This window comes from Molothrus aeneus, chromosome 6, assembly GCF_037042795.1.
Source record: "Molothrus aeneus isolate 106 chromosome 6, BPBGC_Maene_1.0, whole genome shotgun sequence".
NCBI classification, from domain to species: Eukaryota; Metazoa; Chordata; class Aves; order Passeriformes; family Icteridae; genus Molothrus; species Molothrus aeneus.
This window is the reverse complement of record NC_089651.1, coordinates 41,104,671-41,125,874: the sequence shown is the minus strand read 5'-3', so window position 1 is coordinate 41,125,874 and position 21,204 is coordinate 41,104,671. Positions and strand designations below refer to the sequence as shown.

Below are 21,204 nucleotides of genomic sequence, written 5' to 3'. Positions count from 1 at the left end.
GGCACAAACAAAGATCAAAAATTCAGGCTCCAGAAAAAGCAGATGGTGTAATGAGTTAGTGTCATGTGAAAAGGGGAGATTTCCCCAACCCTTAGTGTAGAGAGATTTACTCGACCTTCAGTGTTTATTTGTCTGTCAACACCCTAGGGAAGCCAAGATCCTTGTTCCTGAGCAATCTGCCAGAGCCCTGTTATGGGGACCCTCCATTGAGCAGTCCTGCTGGATCATAGGGTGGTTCCCCTGACTTAGTCAGGGACACCCACCAACAGCATAAGGAAGACCACCCAGTGGGTCTTTCTCTTTATTTGAGTACAATATCTGCTGCTGGCAACTTTCAGTGCCCACAAAGGACTGTCACAGTTTATGCAATAATGCTTTATTAATATAAAACTGTGACAGGCAAAAGTTTGATGAGTGCTGGTGACAGTATCTGACAGCAAAAACATATTCAAAGCAATGCACAGACAAGCTCTAATCCCCAGAAAATATTCAGCATGCATAGAGTTCGATTCTTGCCCAACAGGTGTCTCCACAGGGGAGAAGACAGGTTCAGCCTATCAACTGATAGTTATGATGGAGTCTTCCCCAACTTTTCCCTCATTCTCAACTTACTTCTATACTACTTCTCTACATTTAGGTGGAGCTTGGGTGACTGCTTTGTTACTGTGACCTTTGTTACTGATTGGTGTAAAATTCTCTCACTTTGTTTTTAAACATACAGTCAAAAATACAGAGCACACGCCCAACGAGAGGTGGTAGTACTTTGGGATGGAGGTGTGTGTTAATGTTACAATTAGGCTAAAATGAACCAAGTTCATCCAAGGAGCAGGATTTCACCACAGGTGTTGGCTCAGCAGCAGGACATCTCCTGTCTCCCTTGGCTGACAGGTTTTATGCAGTTTCTCAGCTGCAAAGTGCTATTGAGTTCCCTTCCCTACAAGGATTTCAACAGAGCTCAGATGAGGTGTCTCCACTCCACCCTCTGCTTCATCCCCCTTAGCAGGTGCTGTGGTTGCAGACTGTGGGTGTGGGGAATCATCGTGGAATAGGTTTTGGGCACACCAACCACATTCCACCCAGGGAGTAGCAACTGTTGTTTATTCTATAATTTCTGTACTGTTATAACCTCTATTAGGCTGTGAATATAACCTCTCCATTTCCTCTGATATTACCCCCAGTCGTCTTTGCACAGCTTGGTGAAATGCAGTGAAAGTGGATGGATGTTACTGCTGGTCTTAAGCTGGCTATAAGATACAGCCTGGTTCCACTGCAGAGAAACAGCCATCTCCATTCCAAAACACTGCACAAGTCACTGCCCAAAGGAGGGCCAAATATCCAGAAAATTGAACTGACAAGGGTGGGATGGGAACAGATATGACAGTTTCTAAGTAAGTGCTGTTTTGTACAGAAGTCTTGGGGACAGGGAACATAAGTAAAAGCACTTAAAGCATAGGAGGCTCCAAACAAAGCTAGGACAATCTTGGTAGTCAGCCCTGACTACAGCCTAGAGAAAACCAGCTCTTTGGAATGGTCTGAAGAAAGGTCTGGTGGTGCATGCTCCCTTCCTCCCCACCTCTGGATGCACTTCAGTGTAAGAAATGCTTGTCAGGCCTCAGCCTTGATGAGCAGCACCTGGGCTCAGCTCCTCTTGAGCTTATCAGAAACTCTGTCTGCTCCTAGGAACTATCTAATCAGCTCCTGCTTTTCAACAAACAGCTTTGGAAACTTACTTTTCTTGTCTGAATAACAACCCAGGTGAATTTTTTCTTTGAAAGCTTGATAGCAGAAGCAACTGGAATTGCAGCCAGGATGGAAAATTACTATGGCTAAAGCCAACTCTCCTCTGACCCTACAAAGTGCAGTCCTAAGTGAGACCCTTGGAAGTCTCCAGGGCTGCAGTGGGCTCTGAGCAGCAATCTTGCTCTGAGTGGGATCTCTCTCAGAGCTCACAAACATTCAAGTCTGCTGCCCAATTGCTCCTTCCGGAACAGGCCCTTCTGCTGTCTCCAAAGCTCACAACTCACCTCTCTGATCCATGCCTGGTATTCAGGGCTTCCTGGTGCATTCATTCCTAATGCCTCCATCTCAAACTCAAACATGAACATGCCAGGAATTTGACCTCAAATAACGATGAGGCTTCTATGAGCCAAGTGACGACTCATTTGTCCCCCACCTCTACAGCAAAAAACAGTCCCATGGTTGTAAACTATGATCAGGATCTCTGCCTTTTTTGACACTCATATTGGGTGATATTGATGTTGTTCAGTTGGCAGAGTAAGGCAGTTTGCTCTGCCAGCTCACTGGAATAGTATCCTTGAGACTTAAAATGTAATTTAAAACTGGAATTTGCTCTTCAGATTTCTTTTGGTTTCCCTATTTTGCAACTTCCTAGTCCAGAGGCACAAGCTGCAGCCACCTGTGTACACAGGTGTCTTGTGCACTGCACAGAGCCATATCAGAGTTGCCTGCAGGTGTGATTCCAGGAGCTCTGTGGGATTTGTTAGGTCCTGCCTGTGGCAGTAGCTGTGCCCTGGGATGGCATCCCTGTGCTGTGACTTGTCCCCATGGATATCCTGGACTCTTCTGTCACTACAGCCCCAGTGTGAGCATGTCCCCTGTACTGTGCTGGAAGGGACCAATGCCCCTAAAACACCAGGCTGTGCTGGCCCCATGCTCAGGGCAGGGTGAGGTCCTTCTGTGCAGGGGAGCACTGCAGCTGCTGTGTAAGACTGTACAGTCCTGCATGAGCTGACCAGTAGGTCCTTTAATGCTATTTACATTTCCAAACCAAAACCATCACATCCTAAGGGTTCATATTAGTTGGGTTCAAGGACAGATGAAGTGACCAGTCTGTAAGTACCTACATGTGAAAAGGGTTGTGCTTTAACAGATTACACAGCAGTGAGATTCTGTGCCTGGCAGGTGAAGAAGTTTATCCTCTCTAGAAGTAAGGCATTAGCAGGTGAAACTCATCCCTGTGCAGGTGGGCAGGCAGGGAGTGGGGGGTGCTGCCCTACACATGCCCTGTGAGTGCAGACTGATGGACCATCTGCACCCCATGGCAAAACTGGTCAGTACAATTCAATCTGTTCTATTCAAAGGGAGAGGAGGCAGGAGGAAAATGCTTATAGCCAACTATGGCAACAGGGGAAAAATACTACAGGAAGTCTACAGTATGTGGTCCCCTAATACACTTCTCTTTCTTACTTATTTTTAAATTGTATTTATTAGTTTCCTCATAGATTACTTCAACTCTGCAAATGCCCTCCCCCGCTCATCCAGAAATAAATCACCTGTGCCTCTTCCCCACCAGTGCTCCTCACTGCACCTACACCAAAGCCAGTCCACTTGCACAAGTACTCCAGTGCTAAGCAGGGGTGTTTGCTGCTTTCATCTCAAGGTCCTTCCTAGTAACACCAGTCTCCCCGTGGTCCCAGCCTGCAAGACAAGAGATGGAACACAGCCCAGCCCATCTGAGCTGGTGGCTCTCTTCCACTGCACGTCAAAACCGGGTGAAGAAAGCTTACTGCTGAGGCAAGGGCATACCTGCTTCAGGGGTAGTCCAGATATGGGAGTGGCCAGAGACAGAAGAAAAGGAACAAGGTCAAACTCCCACCCTGCACTCGTTACCGCTGAGGCTGTGTTTGCACCCTCATTATAAAAAGCCCTCTTGTCCAAAGGGGACATGGCGACATGAAGCAGACTGGACAGGCACTGCTGCCTACAAATAGGCTGAAACCAGGCTGTGAAGCTTTCCTGTCATCCTGAGGGAAGAAAAATTACTGTCTCTCACAGAAGCTAATTCACTTGTTAGGCACTGCATATTCATACCAAATTTGCAATAAGATCCATGACAAAGTCTCCAAGATGTGACTATAATACATAAAAATAACTATCAATAGTACCAAATCAGAGAGAAAAGGATGAGACTATTCTCTTGAATTCATATGCTTGAACCTGATAACTCTTCATTTTGTTTTTCCCCTGTTGCTAAGTGAATAGAAGAACCACAGCCCTTCCCTCTAAACTACACTGGAGAAATCAAAGGTCACACTCTTCCATCTTTTCAGTGTGATTCAACATGTCAGGCTGTTTACTTTCTGCCAAATAACACTCCTGCAGCTCGGGAACCGCCTCCTATTCTCTCACCAGGATGCACACAGGTATTTGTTTAATAGTGCACAAATACAGACACTTTGTGGTTTCCTTCTGGCCTCCTCTGCCTGATGCTTGGTCACTCAAACTGCAGTGGAGTTGGTAACATGCACTCCCGAACTAAATATATTTATTTAGTTTAGCATTTAGTTTACCTGGTCTTTGAACGAAGTACCCCTTTTCAAATCCTGTCAGAAAACACGTTTGTATATAAACCTAGTACGGTCTTTAAACCGAACTGTGGGCAGAGCGAACAGCTCCAGCTGCCGGGGGCGATACAGCTCGGCAGGGCGGGCAGGCTCACGCCATTCTTCAGCCCAGGTGTAAATCCTGCCGGAATGAAGCTCTGCCCGAGGCTGGTCTGCAGGGTGCCCTGCAAGGGCCCTCGGTGTCCAGCCAAGGCACATCTCTCCCGAGCAGCGGCAAAGGCGTTACAGTAACAACGTCTGATCCCCCAAACACTCTCTGGAGCTCTCACCCAGGGCTCTCCGTCGCATAGTTGCATGAGGACACAGCCCAAGGCGTCCTGGGAAGCCCTCCAGGTGTCGGAGGAACCGCTTCGTTCATCAGCTCCCTGAGCACGAACCAGCGAGGGGCTGCCCGCGGCCTCACCCACCCCGGCCTCTCCCCGCTCCAGCCACCAGCGTGCCCGAGTCAGGGCTACCGGTTGCCCAGCGGGGATGGTGACGGTGACGGTGGCGGCAGTACCAACCCGTGCCGCGCTGGCCACGGCCCACGGCGGGCGGGACCACGCTCATGGGCGCTCTAGAGCGGAACGAAGAGGGCAGCTCCCGGCAGCTCCCAGCGACCCCACCAGCGCCATGCCCCCCGCGCCCGTTCCCTGTCCGCGCCCGTTCCCTGTCCGCACCCGCGCGCGCCCATTGGCTGCCGCCTCAGCCCCGTCCCACTCCTCCCTCTGCCATTGGACGAACGCTGCTTCTCTCTCGCCCCCCTCCCTCGGACTCGCGCTGTGATTGGCTAGTTATTCCCCTCCCCTTGGCTCCCCGTCCTATCCCTGCCAAGTGATTGGGCAATGCTCACCCTCTGTCTCCGCCTCCCCACAGGCGTTCCGCTTCGCCATTGGGGGAGCCCCTCCCTTCTCCGTGCTCCCCTCCCACCCGGCTGCCGCGCGGGCTGCCATTGGGCCTCGGCCGCCCGCCTCGCACGCGCGTCGGCGCGGCCAGGCGGGGCCCGTCCCCTCGCGTGACGCCCGCGCTGCCGATTGGGGCAGCGCGGGCCGCGCTTCCGGTGCGGCGCGGCCCGGCCGGGCGGGGGCGGCGGAGCGGGCGCGGCGGGGCCGGCGCGATGGAGCGGCCCGAGCGGCCCCGCGCCAACGGCTGCGGCGCCCACGGCGCGCTCCGCAACGGCTTCGTGCGCGGCCCGCCCGGCACCCAGGTGAGCGCGGGGCACGAGAGGCGCTGGGGCGGGCGGGGGGCGCGGCGGTGGGGCCCCGGGAGGCACCGCGGTGGGGCCCCGGGAGGCACCGCGGTGTGGCTGTGAGGGGTGTCGGCAGAACCCAGCGGTTTGTGTCGTCCGCCCTCGCCTAGGGAGGGCGGGAGGGCAGCGCCCGGGGGATGCTCGCTCACCGTACTGGTGGCGGCGTGGGAAATGACTGTCCCTCGGGTCATGGCTGTAACTTCACTGCCCGGCTTTTACCGGTGCGAGAGCTTTGAACTTAAACCTCGCTGTAGCACATAGGTGTGTGGTTTAGAAGAGAAGGTTTCAGCAGTCCTTCGCCCTGTTTCGCTGTTACAGGTGCGACTCGCGGGGCTGTGGGCACAGGTAGCCTCGAGCAGGGACTTCCCCTAGAGCAGAGCTGGAGGCTGATGCAGCGCTTCCCATCCGGCTGTATCAACTGCCTGCCATGCAAGTGTGTATTTGTGCTTGCAGACTTGAGTTGTTTCTGTGCAAAACACTCAAGTTTTGTGTTACAGTGTAGAGAACTTAAAAGGTTGTCATGAATTCAGCCTCAGTAGAAGGTTGTGTTTCCTTGAACATCTCAAGCTGCTGCAGAAAAGCCTTCCTCTGTCATCATCTCCCCTGCTGCTTCTGTTTTTCAGTCCTCGGCTGTCCCTTCTGTTTTTTCAGTGTAGGCTTGTGCACTCACTGTGTGAACTGGATTGAGAACTGATGCAGGGTAAAACGAGACTTTTTTTCCCCTGAGTTATCTTTAACTGAGGATACTTACTGTGTTTCTTTGGGTGGATGGATGCTCACAGTCATGCCCTGGCCCTTGAGAGATACAGCACAATACTGGAAGTGAACAAATGGAGGGAGGTACAGGACCTTCAGCTGGCAGCAGTGTCAGCTTGTGCTGGTTCGGGGAGCTGTGGCTTTGGTAGTCTTGCCTTGCAAACTCCAAGCCCTGCTGGCTATAAAATCTTACATGTAAATCTTTGTAATAAGACAAAGTGTGGTGCTGGAGAGTGTTGTTCTGTGAGAGTTTTTCCCCACCCTGTGCTTTCTAAAGGAGAACGTCTGAATAAAGTTATATTCTTCTACTTCAGAAGAACAGAAAGTGAGGTAGGGAAGCATTTTCCTCAAGGGCTTTGTTTACCTGCGTATCTGGAAAACATGGGTGATGCAGCATGTGAATGGGAAAAAAACTTAGACTTCAAACTGAGGAAGCTTTAATAACCTTGCTGGTTTATGAGATGTTCTATTCACTTAGTAGCTTGCACATGATACTATGCTCAGATATGTTTTGGAGACCTGAGACATTTGAGATAACTGTTTCTAAAGTGGGTCAGGGTTCACTGGAGAAGTGGTCATGAGAAATCTTACCAAAAATCTAAAGTGTAGCAGCAGCAGTGTGAGATATAAGAGTGTAGGAAAGTTTGATATCTTTCTGGCAGCTGCTTGCTGGTCAAACAGATTTATAATTACATTTTTTCTCCATAATTTTATGTGGGCTAGCTTTATGCTAACTCTCAAAGTGAGGGTCCGCATGTTAGAACTGGACTGGAATAAGCAATTGCTTAGGGGAGCTAATTATGTCCATCTTTCTTAGATAGCATCCCTGGTGGTAAGCTGCCAAAAGATGTGTTTGCTGATATATCAGAGATTCTGATATCACTGGCTACTTGATTGGTCTTTTGCCTTTTCAGTTTTGTTTTTTGGGCCTTTCTACAGAAGAAGGGAAACATGTGAATGCTCACTTTGTATTGAATATATTTGCTGTGTATGTATATACTACATACTTACCACGTAGAGTACTTGAAAATCTGCAACTGTAAGCAAGTACCAAAACCAAGGCAGCTAGCACAAAAGAATGTGATTGTTACTTAGTAGGAAAAAAAACCAAACAGAAAAGTAAGGATGAGGAAAATAACTTTTCAAGAAGGCCTTTCACAGGTTTTGTGCAAGAAATAAGAGGTAAAATGAGATCTAGCTGAGATGATGGGAAGAGGCAGGGAAAGGAAAATGGTCAGTTTAAAGAAATGTTACAGTCGTTGACAATTTATCTGGAAAACCATGGAGTTTCTGAGGGGAGAGTTTAGAGACAGGGTAGTGCCTTACCATGTCCCCCAGTAGGGCTTGATAGTGCAGGAAAGCTTTACCCACTTTGAACTGATTGAAAAAAAGGAGTCCTCTTCTACCTAGGATGTTTCTGCTCAGGTTATCTATGTAAGTTGGAGGGGTTTTTAATTATTGATTTGTTTGTTTATGTTATTTTGGGGTTTTTATCCTAAAAAAAAAATAAAGCTTAAATTCAGATGTTTCCCTATGATACTTCCTTCTCTAAGGGTGGTATTTGACATAGAGTAGGTTCTTTACTCCAGCATGCGCAGAAGAGGGTGAAATTGTTTACTTAATTTTCAAAGAGATTGTATTTGTCTCCTTCTGAACTGCTAAACCTCTTTGGTAAGAGGAGAGGAGAAACTTGCTGCCTACTAAAACTGTGCAGTAACAGACTCTGGCTACCTTGGAGATTAATGAAATATCATCAGTGACTGGGAAAGTGACCATTTGAAGTTAGGGTTCAAGCATAGTAAAAATATTTTGCTGAAGTACTAAGATAAATAACAGCTCTTGGCTTTCCTGAGGTGTCTTGTGTTCAAATCACTTGGCTCCTGCTTGAAGGTGATCTGTTTAGAGATTGTTGCATTCACTGAATTTCAATCTCATTATGAACACCTTAATTACTTAAAAAACACCTTAATGGTTGAAGAACCATATAGAAATTTAAAATTGTGTAATGTTGGAGAAAAGTGACTTTTTTCTGATTGTATACAGTTAAGGGAGTTAATGGTTAGAAAGTATAGTAATATATGGATGGACTTAAAATTGATTGAGAGCTCTGGTGTAATACTGCAGTATGTCAGATAAAAGCCTGACATCTCAAAGGGTATTGTCATGATGTGAGGAGTTGAACATAGAAAGGAGAAAGAGAACAAATCTTAGTAAGAGAGATGTGAAGTTACCTCTTCAAGTTGTGCATGATTCTGCTTTTTATGCCCTTCTGCTGTTTTGGGGAGAGTGTTGAGTTCAATATAAAAATGGTGTTTAGGAGCTATCAAGACACTTGTGGGAATAATAAATGGGGGGAAATTGCTTTTTCTTTCTGCAGTGCAATTTTAAACTGGAACGTATTTCTCCATTGGAATGTTTTGCAAATGACTAATAGTTTTCGAATGCTGCATCTGAAAACATTTTTTTCTTGCTTAGAGTAGGGAGATTGGGACATCTTTAATGGGAGAAGATGCCCTTATTTTCCAAGATAATTTATTTGAATCCACCTATTATTGTTACCAAATTCTTAGTATTGTGATTTTTTTTTTACTCCTTAATTGAGCTTCTCACATTAGAATGGTTCTGTTATGCTTCTAGAAGTTAAAGAAGAAGTAGTCTCAACCTAAAAAAAATAAAATTGGAATATAGGTTTTAGAGATCAAGTTCTTAATTTCTTAATTTCTGTTGTGTGCAGTATCTCCGAGTGTGTTAGATAGGAGCTGGAATTATATAAACAAATTTTAATTTCCCTGGTGTTTCTAGAAGGTTTTCAAACACCATCCTATAGCAACTTCCAGATAACATACATGCCTTTGTAAACAATGTCTTGTACTGCTTCCTCAGGAAGACAAGGTATAGTTTGGTTGATAAAAGTGGGAGGACTGTGGGATTTGCATTCCTTTCAGACTGTTACAAGTCCTGAATTCTAGCAGCTATTAAAACGGCCAGCATAGATATTTCTTTCCTGGAAGTTTTGGTGTGAATATACAGAAAACAGTTTGTGTAGTCTTGTGATTTGTGCTTGCTCTTCTTAAATAGCGCAATTTGCTTAAAGGTTCATCTTGTGGGATTGCTGCAGGATGCAGGGGAACAATGGCTTCATCCTGATTTCTAAGATGCTTTTGCTGGAATTCAGGTTAGTGTAGTTTCTTTTGGAGAGCACACTTAAGATGACTGCAGCAGATACTGCAAGTTCTTCTTGCTACAAGTGGTTTAGTGACGTGAATCATGTTTCAGATGAAAGTTAGGATAAGATAAATAACTACCCTATCCACTGGTGTAAAAAGGAATTGGAGTCCAGAATTATGAGTTTTTTTCACATCTGTGTACAAATTTAAAATTTAAGTATTTCTGATGGAAAAAAAAAGATCCTGAGAATCTAAATCTCATTAACTTCTTCTTGAAGAAGTGGTTGTTCCCCCTTACTCAGCATTTGGGAGATGGCATCTTGCAAATGGTATCCAGTTTTGAGCTTCTCAGAAAGATCCTGACAGAACCACATCAGTCTGTGAATCCAGTGGAGGGTCCCCAAGAAACGAAGAGGCTGTGAGAGCTGGGTTTGCTCAACCTTAGGAAGAGAGAAGGCTTAACTAGCTGGCTGCAGGATATAGAGGAAATGGGGCCAGACTGTTGGAAGCATGTGGCAATAGTAGGAGAGGCAACACATGTCATTTGGAGGAACAGGAAATTTTGATTGCACATAAGGAAAATAATTTTTCCCACAAGCGTGGTAAAATACTGGAAGAAGTTGTCCAAAGACGTTGTGGAATCTCCATCCATGAAGGGGTTCAAGAAGTTCAAGACGGTTGGACGTGGCCCGTGGCAACCTGTTGTAATTAGCCCTGCTTTGAGTTGGGGCTTGGATACAATGGAGGTCCCTTCCAACCTTAGTTATTCCGTGGTTACAGAGGTGAGCTCATGGACTGCAGGGGAGTTTGTCCAGGTTTGGACATTAGCATGTAATCCCCGAACCCCTGTGAAGATGTGTGCTGTAGGGCTTATAGCTTATACTCTGAGGCTTACATCAGACCTGAGGAAAGGAATTACTGCTTTCCAACTCTTGCTTGGTTTGATGATTGACTGTATTTATTGTGTCAGTAACGTAAAACTGAAGTGAGAAGAAAGTTGTGTGATCTAGAAAAGACTGCAACCTTGTTCAGATAATTTAATTGACAAAACTCCTCTATTTTTGAAAAAGTGTACTTGTGCACAACAATCTTTTTCTACTACCAAATTCAGTTATCAAAGACTGTAAGCCTTTGTGGAAGGAACAGCTACTCAGCATTTTCCCTGGCAAAATGAATATTTGAGGTCATCATATTAAATTAGTAGGTGTAGTGCCAGTGTTGTGCTTGTTGACAATCTGTGTGTCTGTGCTGGTATGAAAACAAATGCCTGTGATAGCTGCTGATATTATGGGCTTCTCTTAGATTTCATTATGTGCTACTGAAAAATTAGTTTGGTTGAAGTGTTAAAATCTGTTGATTTATTTGGATTGCCAGTTCAAATTCAGCTGGTGATAAGCCTTAAATGCTCTTCAGAAATTGTTATAGATGTATACAAGTTAATTTATTTTTACTATATTTACTTGAGTGATATGTTGTATTTTTCTGTCTTAATTGTACAACAAAACCAATTTTTTTTCTATATTTCATGTGTTCGATTTGTTGGGGGGATAAAAGCTTTATTTATCTATTGACTTCAGTTTCGCCAGGTGGAACGTAAAGCATTGGCCCCTCTTCAGTGAGGTTTCCAGTTTTTTGTTTTGCCATCATTAAGAAATGAATCCTAGAAAAGGAACTGTTTTTAATTCAAAAGTATAGTTTTGAAGAATACTTAGGGTTGAAAAGTTTGGGAAGTAATAGGCTTTCATGTCTATAAAAATGAGAGCAGATTCTAGAATATGTCAGGAAATACTTTCAGAGGTATCTGAGAGCCTGGAGATTGACTTGTTGCAGAAGCACTGCAGACTTGGTCTGTCTTTGGAAATCTTTATTGTAAATCATATTTAGTATTCTGTGTGCCTGAAACGTACTAAACATAATAGATAAAGTTACATGTAAGGTTTAAGGTCATTTAAGGTAAAGAATTTAAAAATTATTTTAATTTAAAAATTTTTAAAAATTAAATATTTTCTTAGATTAAAAAAAATGAAGAAAAATAGTATATTCTCAGTAGAATTCAAATTGTCACCAATATGTAGTTAGCAAAAAGCACCAAGTTTTATTGCATCCTTTACTTGCTAATGGAGGGCAGGGGAGAACCCAAGCCCAAACAACTTTTAAATGTTACGAAGATTTACACTGTTTTTGTAGATGTGGTAAGTGCATCTTATACAAGTACTGTCAAATTTGTTGTGCCTAACTAATTGTAAATAAAAATATTTGATAATACCTGTCAAGAAGAACAAATCTTTAATTAAAAATATACTCTTAAAGTCTGTTTTATAAAACAAGTTTATCTCCTGTGGGGTTTTTTTTAAAAGCTTAGAATGTGATTCAAACCAGTTAATTCTAACTTTGGCAGTAAACACTTTGTCTTTTTACCTGTGCAACAATCTGAGATTGAAAGTCTAAGCAAAGCAGTGCAAGGAAAAGGGCCAGAGGTGACAGTAAAATTACCATAAGGTATCTAACATTTTAGAGCAGCTCCTTTCTTGGAATTCTCACTGCTGTGATTTCTCTAGTGCTGATTTCCTCAATACTTTGTAATGACTGTGGCCACTTTTGCATACGGAGGCACACTCATGGATGTGGTCTTTCACAGTGTGTTTCTAAAAATAGAAGCAGCAAACCTGTTAGTAAAATTTCTGCAGTATGTGTGGTATGTGGCAGTGAGAAGCTACTAAATTTTAATAAGAATTTAGCAAAGTTGTGTTCCAGCATAAATAATCTTTTTAATGTGTTTACATTACGTCTGCCAGGTTCATGTGAATTTGTTCTTTCTGTCAGCATGAAATGAAATGAAATGGCCTCTTTAATGCAGGGTGCTGGTCCTTTACTGGGGTAGCAGCAATAAGCAGTTACCCTGTACTGCTCTTGTACTTGTGCAGCATGTATTGCACTTGTAGCATCTTCTCTTCCTAAAGTACATGCCTGCCATGAAAGGTGTGTACCCAGAGTCCTTGGTAAATCCTGTGTGTTGTCTACAGTAGCATCTGCAAATGTTCCTGTGTTTGTGCACAGCTTTTGTCTTCTCACCCACAAAGGATACAGAGAGTGTCCAAAGGAGGGCTACAGAGATGGTGAAAGGATCTAGAAGGAAAGCTTTGTGAAGAGTCACTGAGATCACTTGGTCTGTTCAGCCTGGAGGAGGCTGAGGGCACACCTCATTACAGTTACAACATCCTCAACAGGAGAAGAGGAGGGGCAGGCACTCATCTCTTCATTCTAGTCATCAGTGACTACCCAAAGGAAGGGCATGAAGGTGTACTGGGCCAGGTTTAGGTGGGATATTAGGAAAATGTTCTTTACCTGGGAACAGTTACCCAGGGAAGTGGTCACAGACTGACAGAATTCAAGAAGCTCTTGGACAGCTCCCTCAAATTGGTGGTGTGACTCTTGGAGTTGTGCTGTGCAGGGCCAGGAGTTGGACTCGATGGTCCTTGTGGGTCCAACTCAGTAAATTCTGTGATTATCATCAGACTCTCATGTCTTCTGCTTAGACCAGTGTATTCCTTTCTAGTAGTAGCTGTTTGATGCTGCTGCAGCTCAGTAACTGCTACAATACTGTTTCATGTGCTTTGTTTTGCCAAGAGTTTGACCCAACACAGGCATTACCCGTGGCTGGTTCTTTGCTGCCTTCTGTAAGCAGCTGAGTTGTGCTCTCTGATTCTCCTGCAGCTGAGTTCCTTAATGTGATGGTGCTCTTCTGCATACAGGTACTCTGCACAGTACAGGAAAGAGAGTTGTAGGTGAGCATACACATCATTTTTTGATCCATGTGTTTAAGTGAACTCTGACTGTTCTTTGTACTTGGATATGCTGTGTATTCTACTTCAAAGGTCATGGCTCACTTTATGATCATAAAGCATGTTGAAATCATAAAAGTCTTAATCTTCCACACCTTTTTTCTCTTCCCGATAAAAGGAAATTAGGCACTGAACTGTAGCCACCTTCTTTCTTGATCTCTGGAACTGAAATTGCTGTTCTTTTGCAGCAGCTTTGGAGCTTGCAGCATGTAAGCCTTCATTTGAAGGCTTACATGCTTGAAAAACAAATAGGCTTGTATTTAATGTGACTACAAATGTCTCTTCTGTAGTCAAATTCTAGAGATTTTTTACAGTCATATGCTTCATGAAGAGTTTGTGGAATTGCATTCAGTCTTTTCTTTAATTTTTTTTGATTCAGCTAGGATAACACAAGCTGCTTAGCTGATATCATAGCTGACATGCAAATTTAAGGATGTATTAGTACTGGTGGAAGAAAAATGAGAGGTGAAATTGATTGGAGTATGGGTTGGATCAATACAGGTATTCCTAAAAAGCCTTTCTTAGTGACATGTTGGGATTGACCATATTGAATAGTTTTTTTAGTTTTAGTATTTGTTACAAGTACAGGCACTTCCAACGACCTGGGAAAAATGGTATGTTTTTATTTTGATTAAGTTTGCACATAGATTTGGGTCTCTTAGTTTGTTTTTTTCAGTAACTACTTTTTGGTGCTTGGTAACCTGATAAGCTTTGATGTGATCTCTAGTTATTCAATCTAGGTTATTTGCAAAGTAGTCACTACCAGTTTTCTGTCTGCTTATCCAGAAATCAGCTGCTGGTAGGCAGGCACAGGTGGCAGGTATGTAATGTGCCTGCTCCTTCACAACCTGATCTGACAATGTGAGGATGCAAACTTCTACTTGTAATTCCCCAAGCTGTGAAACTGTGTGCTGGTTGAAGCTTCAGTGTGTCATCTTCCTTGTACCTGGATGCAACAAAATTCGATAGTTTTGTGTACAGGAGCCACAGTGATACAGTTAAGCAATTCTGAGAGTAATAGAGAAGAGGTAGGTGGCTCTCACAGTTTTTCCTTTGCATTGTTGGCTCACTGATTCTGTGATTGTCATGGTGCTGATGCCCTTCCTCTCTCTCCAAAAGCTGCTGCCTCTTGTTTGCTGAGCTCTATCAAATGACTTTGTGGAGCAGTGCTGTAAAGACTGTTAAGGTCTAATGAATAACCTTCTGCAGACAATTATATTTCCAACATGGATCAGTTCAGTGTTGAAGGGATGCTATGCTGATAATCAGATTTAGTTGCTTTAGTTGTACTAGCTGGAGGCTGGTGCAGATGACTCAAAGTGGGAGTGAGTGGGGCAGGGGCAGTTTCTTCGGCTGGTGTGTTCATGAAGAGAATAGTGTGTGAACCTTTGGCCTGCACTAAAGCCTTAAATTGCCAGCACTTGAGCTGCAATGTGGTAAGCAAGTGTTCCTACACTTCTGCCAAAGCCATGGTAATTTTCTACCTTAAGCCACTGCTGTATGCAGTGTGTTTTTAAGATAATACTTCAGTATTGAACCTGGCCTCAAAGCACTGCAAGTTGGTTACCTGCATCTGTCTTTAAGTACTGCTGCTAAAAGAGAAGTTCCTGCTCTGTCTTTGCTATTTTGTTTCCATACATTGACCTATTCATAAGTCCCCACAACTATTGTGTCCAAATCAAGGATTTGCTTTGCTAAAAACCGTGTCAGAGGAAGGGAAGAGGTAGAAATGACTGTCAGAAGGGAAGGCGCTGTTGCAGTTTATACTTGGTGACTGCACTGCTATAGCATAATTGTATTCCTAAGAACAGCCCCTTGCTTCTGAAAAATTGCTTTCATGATATTAGTGACAGACATAAAATACAGACTTGCTCCAGCACATGAGATGAGCAGGTATCACTTTCCAAATAATTCAGTGTCTGGTGATGCCAGCAAGTATGTGTGCCTTATTGATTCATCAACTGTTGTAGAGGTTAGTATGATTCTACCTTACTTTCCCATATGATAGTATGAGTGACATAGGTGAATAACTGGTTTTATTCTGTCTGCTGGCCCACACCCCTCCGGAATTATTTGCCATTGTCTTTTTTTGATGAATTTAGGTTCAATCTCTTTCCTAGGTGTTGAGGTTTTTTTGATTAGTACGTTTTAAGAAATACATTTCTTACTTTTATATATATTTGATGCCACACAAAGGGGATTTATGTCTTATAGAATGTTCTTTCATATGTAGCTATTCTGTTATCGTGCAGCCATTCTAAAACTTAGCCAAGATATCCATTTGCATCTAATGGCTAGATTTCTATGTTTTCATTCATTAACTTATGAGATCTGATCTTTAACTTAACAATTTGAAAAAGTAGTCTAGTTAAAACCATGATCTTTCCCCCCAGTGTTAATATTGGGTGAGCATTTGCCCTGTAGCTGTGAAGTTTTTCTGTAATAGTCACAAATATTGCATATTCTAGTAATTGTGCTTGAGACAGACCTGCTATATACACTAGGCAGCTAGTAAATCTCCTACCTTCAGATGACATGTAAGTAGCAATATGACTTTCACTGTGGATTTTATGCAGAAAGCCATTCTTTGTTCTGTATGCTGACATATATGCTGTGTTGAGACCCAGTATACAATGACTTTTTTGTCTGTGGTGTCATGTCCGCCTCATGGATGAGTACAGTGTTTATGTCAGCGTCTTTAGGCTAACAGCTACAGAGATACGTGGATTATGATTGTTTTGTTACACTAATACAGGCTTCCAAGTCTGAGAATATATTGTTTAGATCAATAAAACTATTAGTTTCTATTTTGTTTTTCTCTGTAGTAACCCTGGGACGCATCGCTGTTCTGTTACTTGTGCTCTCTTGGTGGAGGCACTTTTTAAATTTTGGTTTGCCTAGATGTAAGCAATGCTCTGTATGTAGCTTTGCAAACTAAATAGTTTTAATGACATGTTAGATTAAACTACCCTAGATTGGTAACTGTGACTTGGGTTATATCAGCAATTTGGCAACTTCATATATGGAGGCTGGCAGTGTTTATCAGTAATGGCTGAACTTAGCTGGAAGCAGTTTTTGCTGAGTGGTGGGGGATGCGGAGGTGGGGACTGCTCTGAAATGTCTGCCTTTTTTTCAGTTAATACCTCAACTGCCTCTCTTTAAATTTTTACTATAGATAAATCATATTGTGCACAATGGAGGATTATACAAAAAGCCTTTCAATGAAGCTTTTGAAGAAACACCAATGCTGGTTGCTGTGCTGACCTATGTAGGCTATGGTGTTCTCACTCTCTTTGGATACCTGCGAGATTTCATGCGGCAGTGGAAGATTGAGAAGTGTCAAAATGCAACAGAAAGAGAAGAACAGAAGGTAACCACTGGGAAATAATGTTCATGGGAAATGGGCTGAGGCTTGAGTGTTTCTTTGGAGAGAAGTGGTGTTCAAAGTTTTCTGCTGTTTTCCTTGTCTTCTGGATGCCCCAATTGCTATACAAGTAGTGCTGTGTTATAAAAAAAATAATGTTTCTTTTGAGTTATTTTTCCTCAGAATAGTTTCCTCATCTGTCTCAGTGCAAAGCTGCATCAACAGTTACATGAACATACAGCTGTAGAAACAAGAGTTTTGGAAAGAGAGACTGCATATTCCAGCATCAGTACTTAAAGAAAGGCTCTGGTTTTAGTTTCACACCAATGGGAGGCTTTCTGATGCTGATCTGGTGGCTGAGTTTTGATTTAGAAATGTTATTAATTCTCTTTATCTGAAGCAGTTGCAAAGAGAAGCTTGTGGGTCAGATCCAGAGCACAAGCTATACAATTTTAAATTCTTTTGGAGTCCAGAACACAAGCGGGTTAGGTGATGAGTAATTTGAGGTACTGACTTGTGCCTCACTGATAGTGATTAGAAAGAATTAATTCATGTTACGACCTACTCACAAAAGCTTCTGTTACCAGGTGAAAGGTCTTGCCTGCTTCAGCAGTTAGCCTGGAATGGATAATTCTGATTTTCACTCCTTGTAAATTATTTTTAGGGATCTTTATTCCCCACTGGAGTTACTTGTTTTTAGGAAGCTACTGCTGAAACATGAAGTTCACAAGGTATATTTTTGCTAACTTCTTATGTGACCCCTCTTAGAAGAGTGCGACTACCAGTGAGCTGTCTCCAAAGATCTTATTCTTGCTGATTTGGGTTCTCTCAAACTATTTTTCTCAACTGCTTTAGAGAGCTAATGTGGCTTCTAAAATGTTAAGGGAGTTCCTTTTCCAGTTGCTGGTTTCTGGTTCTCTGTGCAGCCACACAAGCAGTTGGCTAGCAGAAAATAGCAGGGGGCAGAAAAGGTATCTCAGTAAGGCAAACAAATAATCAAGGGTGGCAGGAAAGAACTAAAAAAGGGAAGGCTTCTTTGGAGCCTTTTTTTGGAGACAGCACTGGAATAAAGTTCATATCTTTTTACAGTAGCTAAGGACCAGTGCCTAAAATGACCTCACAGTAGCTTCTTTCTGTGCACACTGTGAGGTAGAATTAAGCAGATTCATAGTAGGGCACTAAATTCCAAAACATTCTTACAGGAGTTTAATGAGTAAAACGCGTTTCATATTGGTTAAAAGTACAGGAGTTTAAATTTACACTATTGCTAAAACTGACATCTGAGTGAGTGAAAAAAGGAGGTAGTAGGTGTAATTCAGTAACACATTATTGATATTAGGCTCTCAGTAGAGATTGCCACAGAGGACCTTGAAGCACAGAGGTTGTTAGCAACAGGTTATCCTAGTCCTAAAAGAAATGTGGCCTTGAATTTTTTTATAAATTAACTCAGCATTGCATCTTACCCTGAAAGAATTGAAAGTCTTTCAGTTTCTGTCTTGGTTACGGCTCCCATGAGGAGATGCATGTATTCTGGTTTTGCTTTGCACATAGGATGTCTGTGGATGGAGCTAATAAGAAGTGCCAGTGAATACTCCGTAAGAATGAAAAATAGGAAATCCTGTTTAAAGAAGTTTTCGTGTTGGAGAAATCTCAGCCTAGTGTACTTCCCCAAATCATGTCTCTAGCACTTAGATTGTAATAGCTGCTTCTGATATCAGACAAATAGAAAAGCAGTCACGTGAGGTCTAGAACATACAGTACTTATCCTCACCCTTTGCTGCTTTAAGCTTTGTTTGCTTGCAAATGAATTGACGAGAGCACGTTGCAGCATGTCTAGTGTGGGAGCCAGGGGTTATTTTGGTGCAGGAGGTGGAGGGAGATGTGTGTGCTCAATTACTTGTTTTGAAGTTCTTTTCTCCAATATTTGAGTCTCTCTGCTGGATGACAGCCCAGTCACCTTTTGGTAAGGGAATACAGGTACTAGTGTGTAAAAAAGGTTCAAAACTCACCTTTTTATTGTTATTAATATGTGCAAATTAGAGAACCCCTGTGATTACACTGGAGTGCTTTCTGGCAGATTTGTGGGAATCTTTCCTCTGTGTGGAAATTAACATTTTTTATTACTGAAATTCTCAAGAGCCAACTCGGTTATTATGATTTTCTTAAGTATCAAGCAAAAGGATTAGCCTTACCTTTTTGAAATAATTCATAATTCCATAGGTAAAAAATTACAAAATTATGTAGTGTGAGGAAGTATTTTGTAACGGGCTGAATGAACTTGTTCTGAAAATCATGGAATTGAAGTATGTGGATTTTCTGTGATGTGTTTCTGAAGGTGCTTACATTTAAAAGCATAACATAAACTTAGGTCCAAAATAGTATTAAAAACAAACACAAGGAAAAGACTCAGTTTTTCTATGTTATGGAGGGCAGTTTATTTCAGTAGAGCAAGTTCTTCCTTAAATTGTCAATAGTATAATCTTACTCTGCATTACAACTAGAAAACTGCAAATTTAAAAAGCAGAGCAGAATTTTGAACAGGTTTGAATTACAGCTGTTTCTGATGGCAGGTAAATTCCTTGGAATTTATTAGAGCCATGCATTGATATGAATGATTCTAAGAAAGCCTAATATTCACTCAGTGTTGAAACACAAAAGGGTGAAAAGGGGCAGACTTTGCTAGTACTGATTTCCAGGAAATCGTTTCATGGGTTTTGGCTTTGTTTAAAATACATCCAGCTGAGCTTTTCCTGGAAACCAGTGTTGTGTAGCACATCCTCTCTGAAGCATTACTGGTCTGTTTTAGGCATGGGTAAATGGCAAGATTAACAATTCTCAATTACCCTGGAATCAATTCATGCATACCAATTTAGTGTGCTGTCTAGTCAAAAAATATAGTTAAATCTGCAAAATGCTTCCAGGATTTTACAGGCAGGATGAAAATCACTTTAACCTTTCCTCCAGCCTGATTTGCCTGTTGATTACCTTCCATGTTTTGTGTTTGGAAGTGACTCTGAATGGGCCTGGTAACTCTCTAATATAGTGGTTCATGCTCTGTAGCTTGCCCTGCTAGAACATGTTGCTAGCATTTGGGATTTTCAAACACGTGTTCACAGGAGTCCAGCTGTAGGGCTATTTCAGGGGCAGTAAACTGGAATTGTTTGTTCAGTGTTGTCTTAGCATCTGTGTAGCTCATCAGGGGCCTCCTGATGATACAAAGGCTACCCACAGTTATTGCTCCACTTTCCTTGACTCACACAACAGCAAGGTGAAACTAGTCTTTCTGCTTCCTTTTAGAGGCCTGGAATTTGTTGCAATTGTCTTCTGGATTTCTGTTTAGAGTCAGTTCTGTGTGTGTTATCAGAGAGCATGTTATGTCAATTGCAGATAAGCCTGCTGGTGCTCATGGCACCATTTGTTAGCTTAGGTGCAATGCTGTGAAAACTTGGCTCTGAAAGTAGCATAATCACTGCATTTGCATGTCCCTGTGCCCTGAGCTAGAGGCTACAAAGCTCTCATTATGACCTTCACTTGTTGCAATATTCATTTAGAGTATGATGAAATAATAAATTCCCAAATCACCTATGCTAAGGTGTTGTACCCCAAGGGAGAATTTTGTTCTTCCCTTGACTGGCTGTGCTTTTCATTGAAATTGCTATGCTTTTGAGGCTTCTGGGAGACCACTAGTACTTCAATTTCTTCATCAGGCATCCCCTCAATAGAGGATGTGTTCTAGGCTGAAATTGGCAGGAATAGAGCTGTTTAGGATTTTTTTAGCTCCATAAATGAAAGAACTTGCTGCTTTTGCTCCCTGTTTTGGGTCCAGTGTTGCAGTTGTTTGACTGTTTACTCAAAAGATTGCTCAAAGAAGCAATTCCTAGAATATTTTTCCTCTGAATGAAAGTGTTTAATCTCAGACTGATATTCTTAGGGACCCTTACAGCTAGGAAGAGTGTTGGATCTGAAATAAGATGACAGAACTTCATAGAAAAATAACAAGATCTGAAGATGACAATAACAAGATTTAAAGGTGATAGTGGTTACTTCCAGCTCTAGGATGCTGTTGCAGCTGAGCACTGTGGTTGCATGTGTCAAAAATTTTAAATAACGGAATATGCTAAGTTGGAAGGCACCCACAATGCCACTGAGGCCTGCACAGGACATCCCAAAGAGTTACACCATGTGCCTGAGAGGGTTTCCAGACTTCTCGATCTCTGTCAGGCTTGGTGCTGTGACCACTTCCCCTTGGGAGTCTCTTCCAGTGCCCTCTGGGTGAAAAGTATGGATTGATAGAGTTCATCCTTCCCTTCCTCCCCAGGTGTTTAATTTTTTTGGTTCAAAGATTGAAAACATTAAATTAGCACGAGGAATTCAAGTGGTATTTTTGTTGTACTATCTACTCTTCATCTGGAATGCCACACTGTAGAAGGATGGAGGAGGTAAACAAACAAACAAACCAGCCCCCAAACCAACCAGCAGACCA

The 21,204-nt window shown here is 42.7% G+C and overlaps 1 protein-coding gene across 1 annotated transcript in view; it reads left to right on the top strand.

Annotated features, from left to right (window-relative positions):
• Nucleotides 1-5,454: 5,454 nt before the first annotated feature.
• Nucleotides 5,455-21,204, top strand: part of SPTLC2 (serine palmitoyltransferase long chain base subunit 2) — a 77,546-nt gene continuing 61,796 nt past the window's right edge. Inside the window, exons 1-2 of the mRNA XM_066551912.1 lie at nucleotides 5,455-5,550; nucleotides 16,533-16,727. Coding sequence (XP_066408009.1) covers nucleotides 5,461-5,550; nucleotides 16,533-16,727 — 285 coding nt within the window. The 5' untranslated portion in view covers nucleotides 5,455-5,460. The remainder of the gene's footprint in view (nucleotides 5,551-16,532; nucleotides 16,728-21,204) is intronic.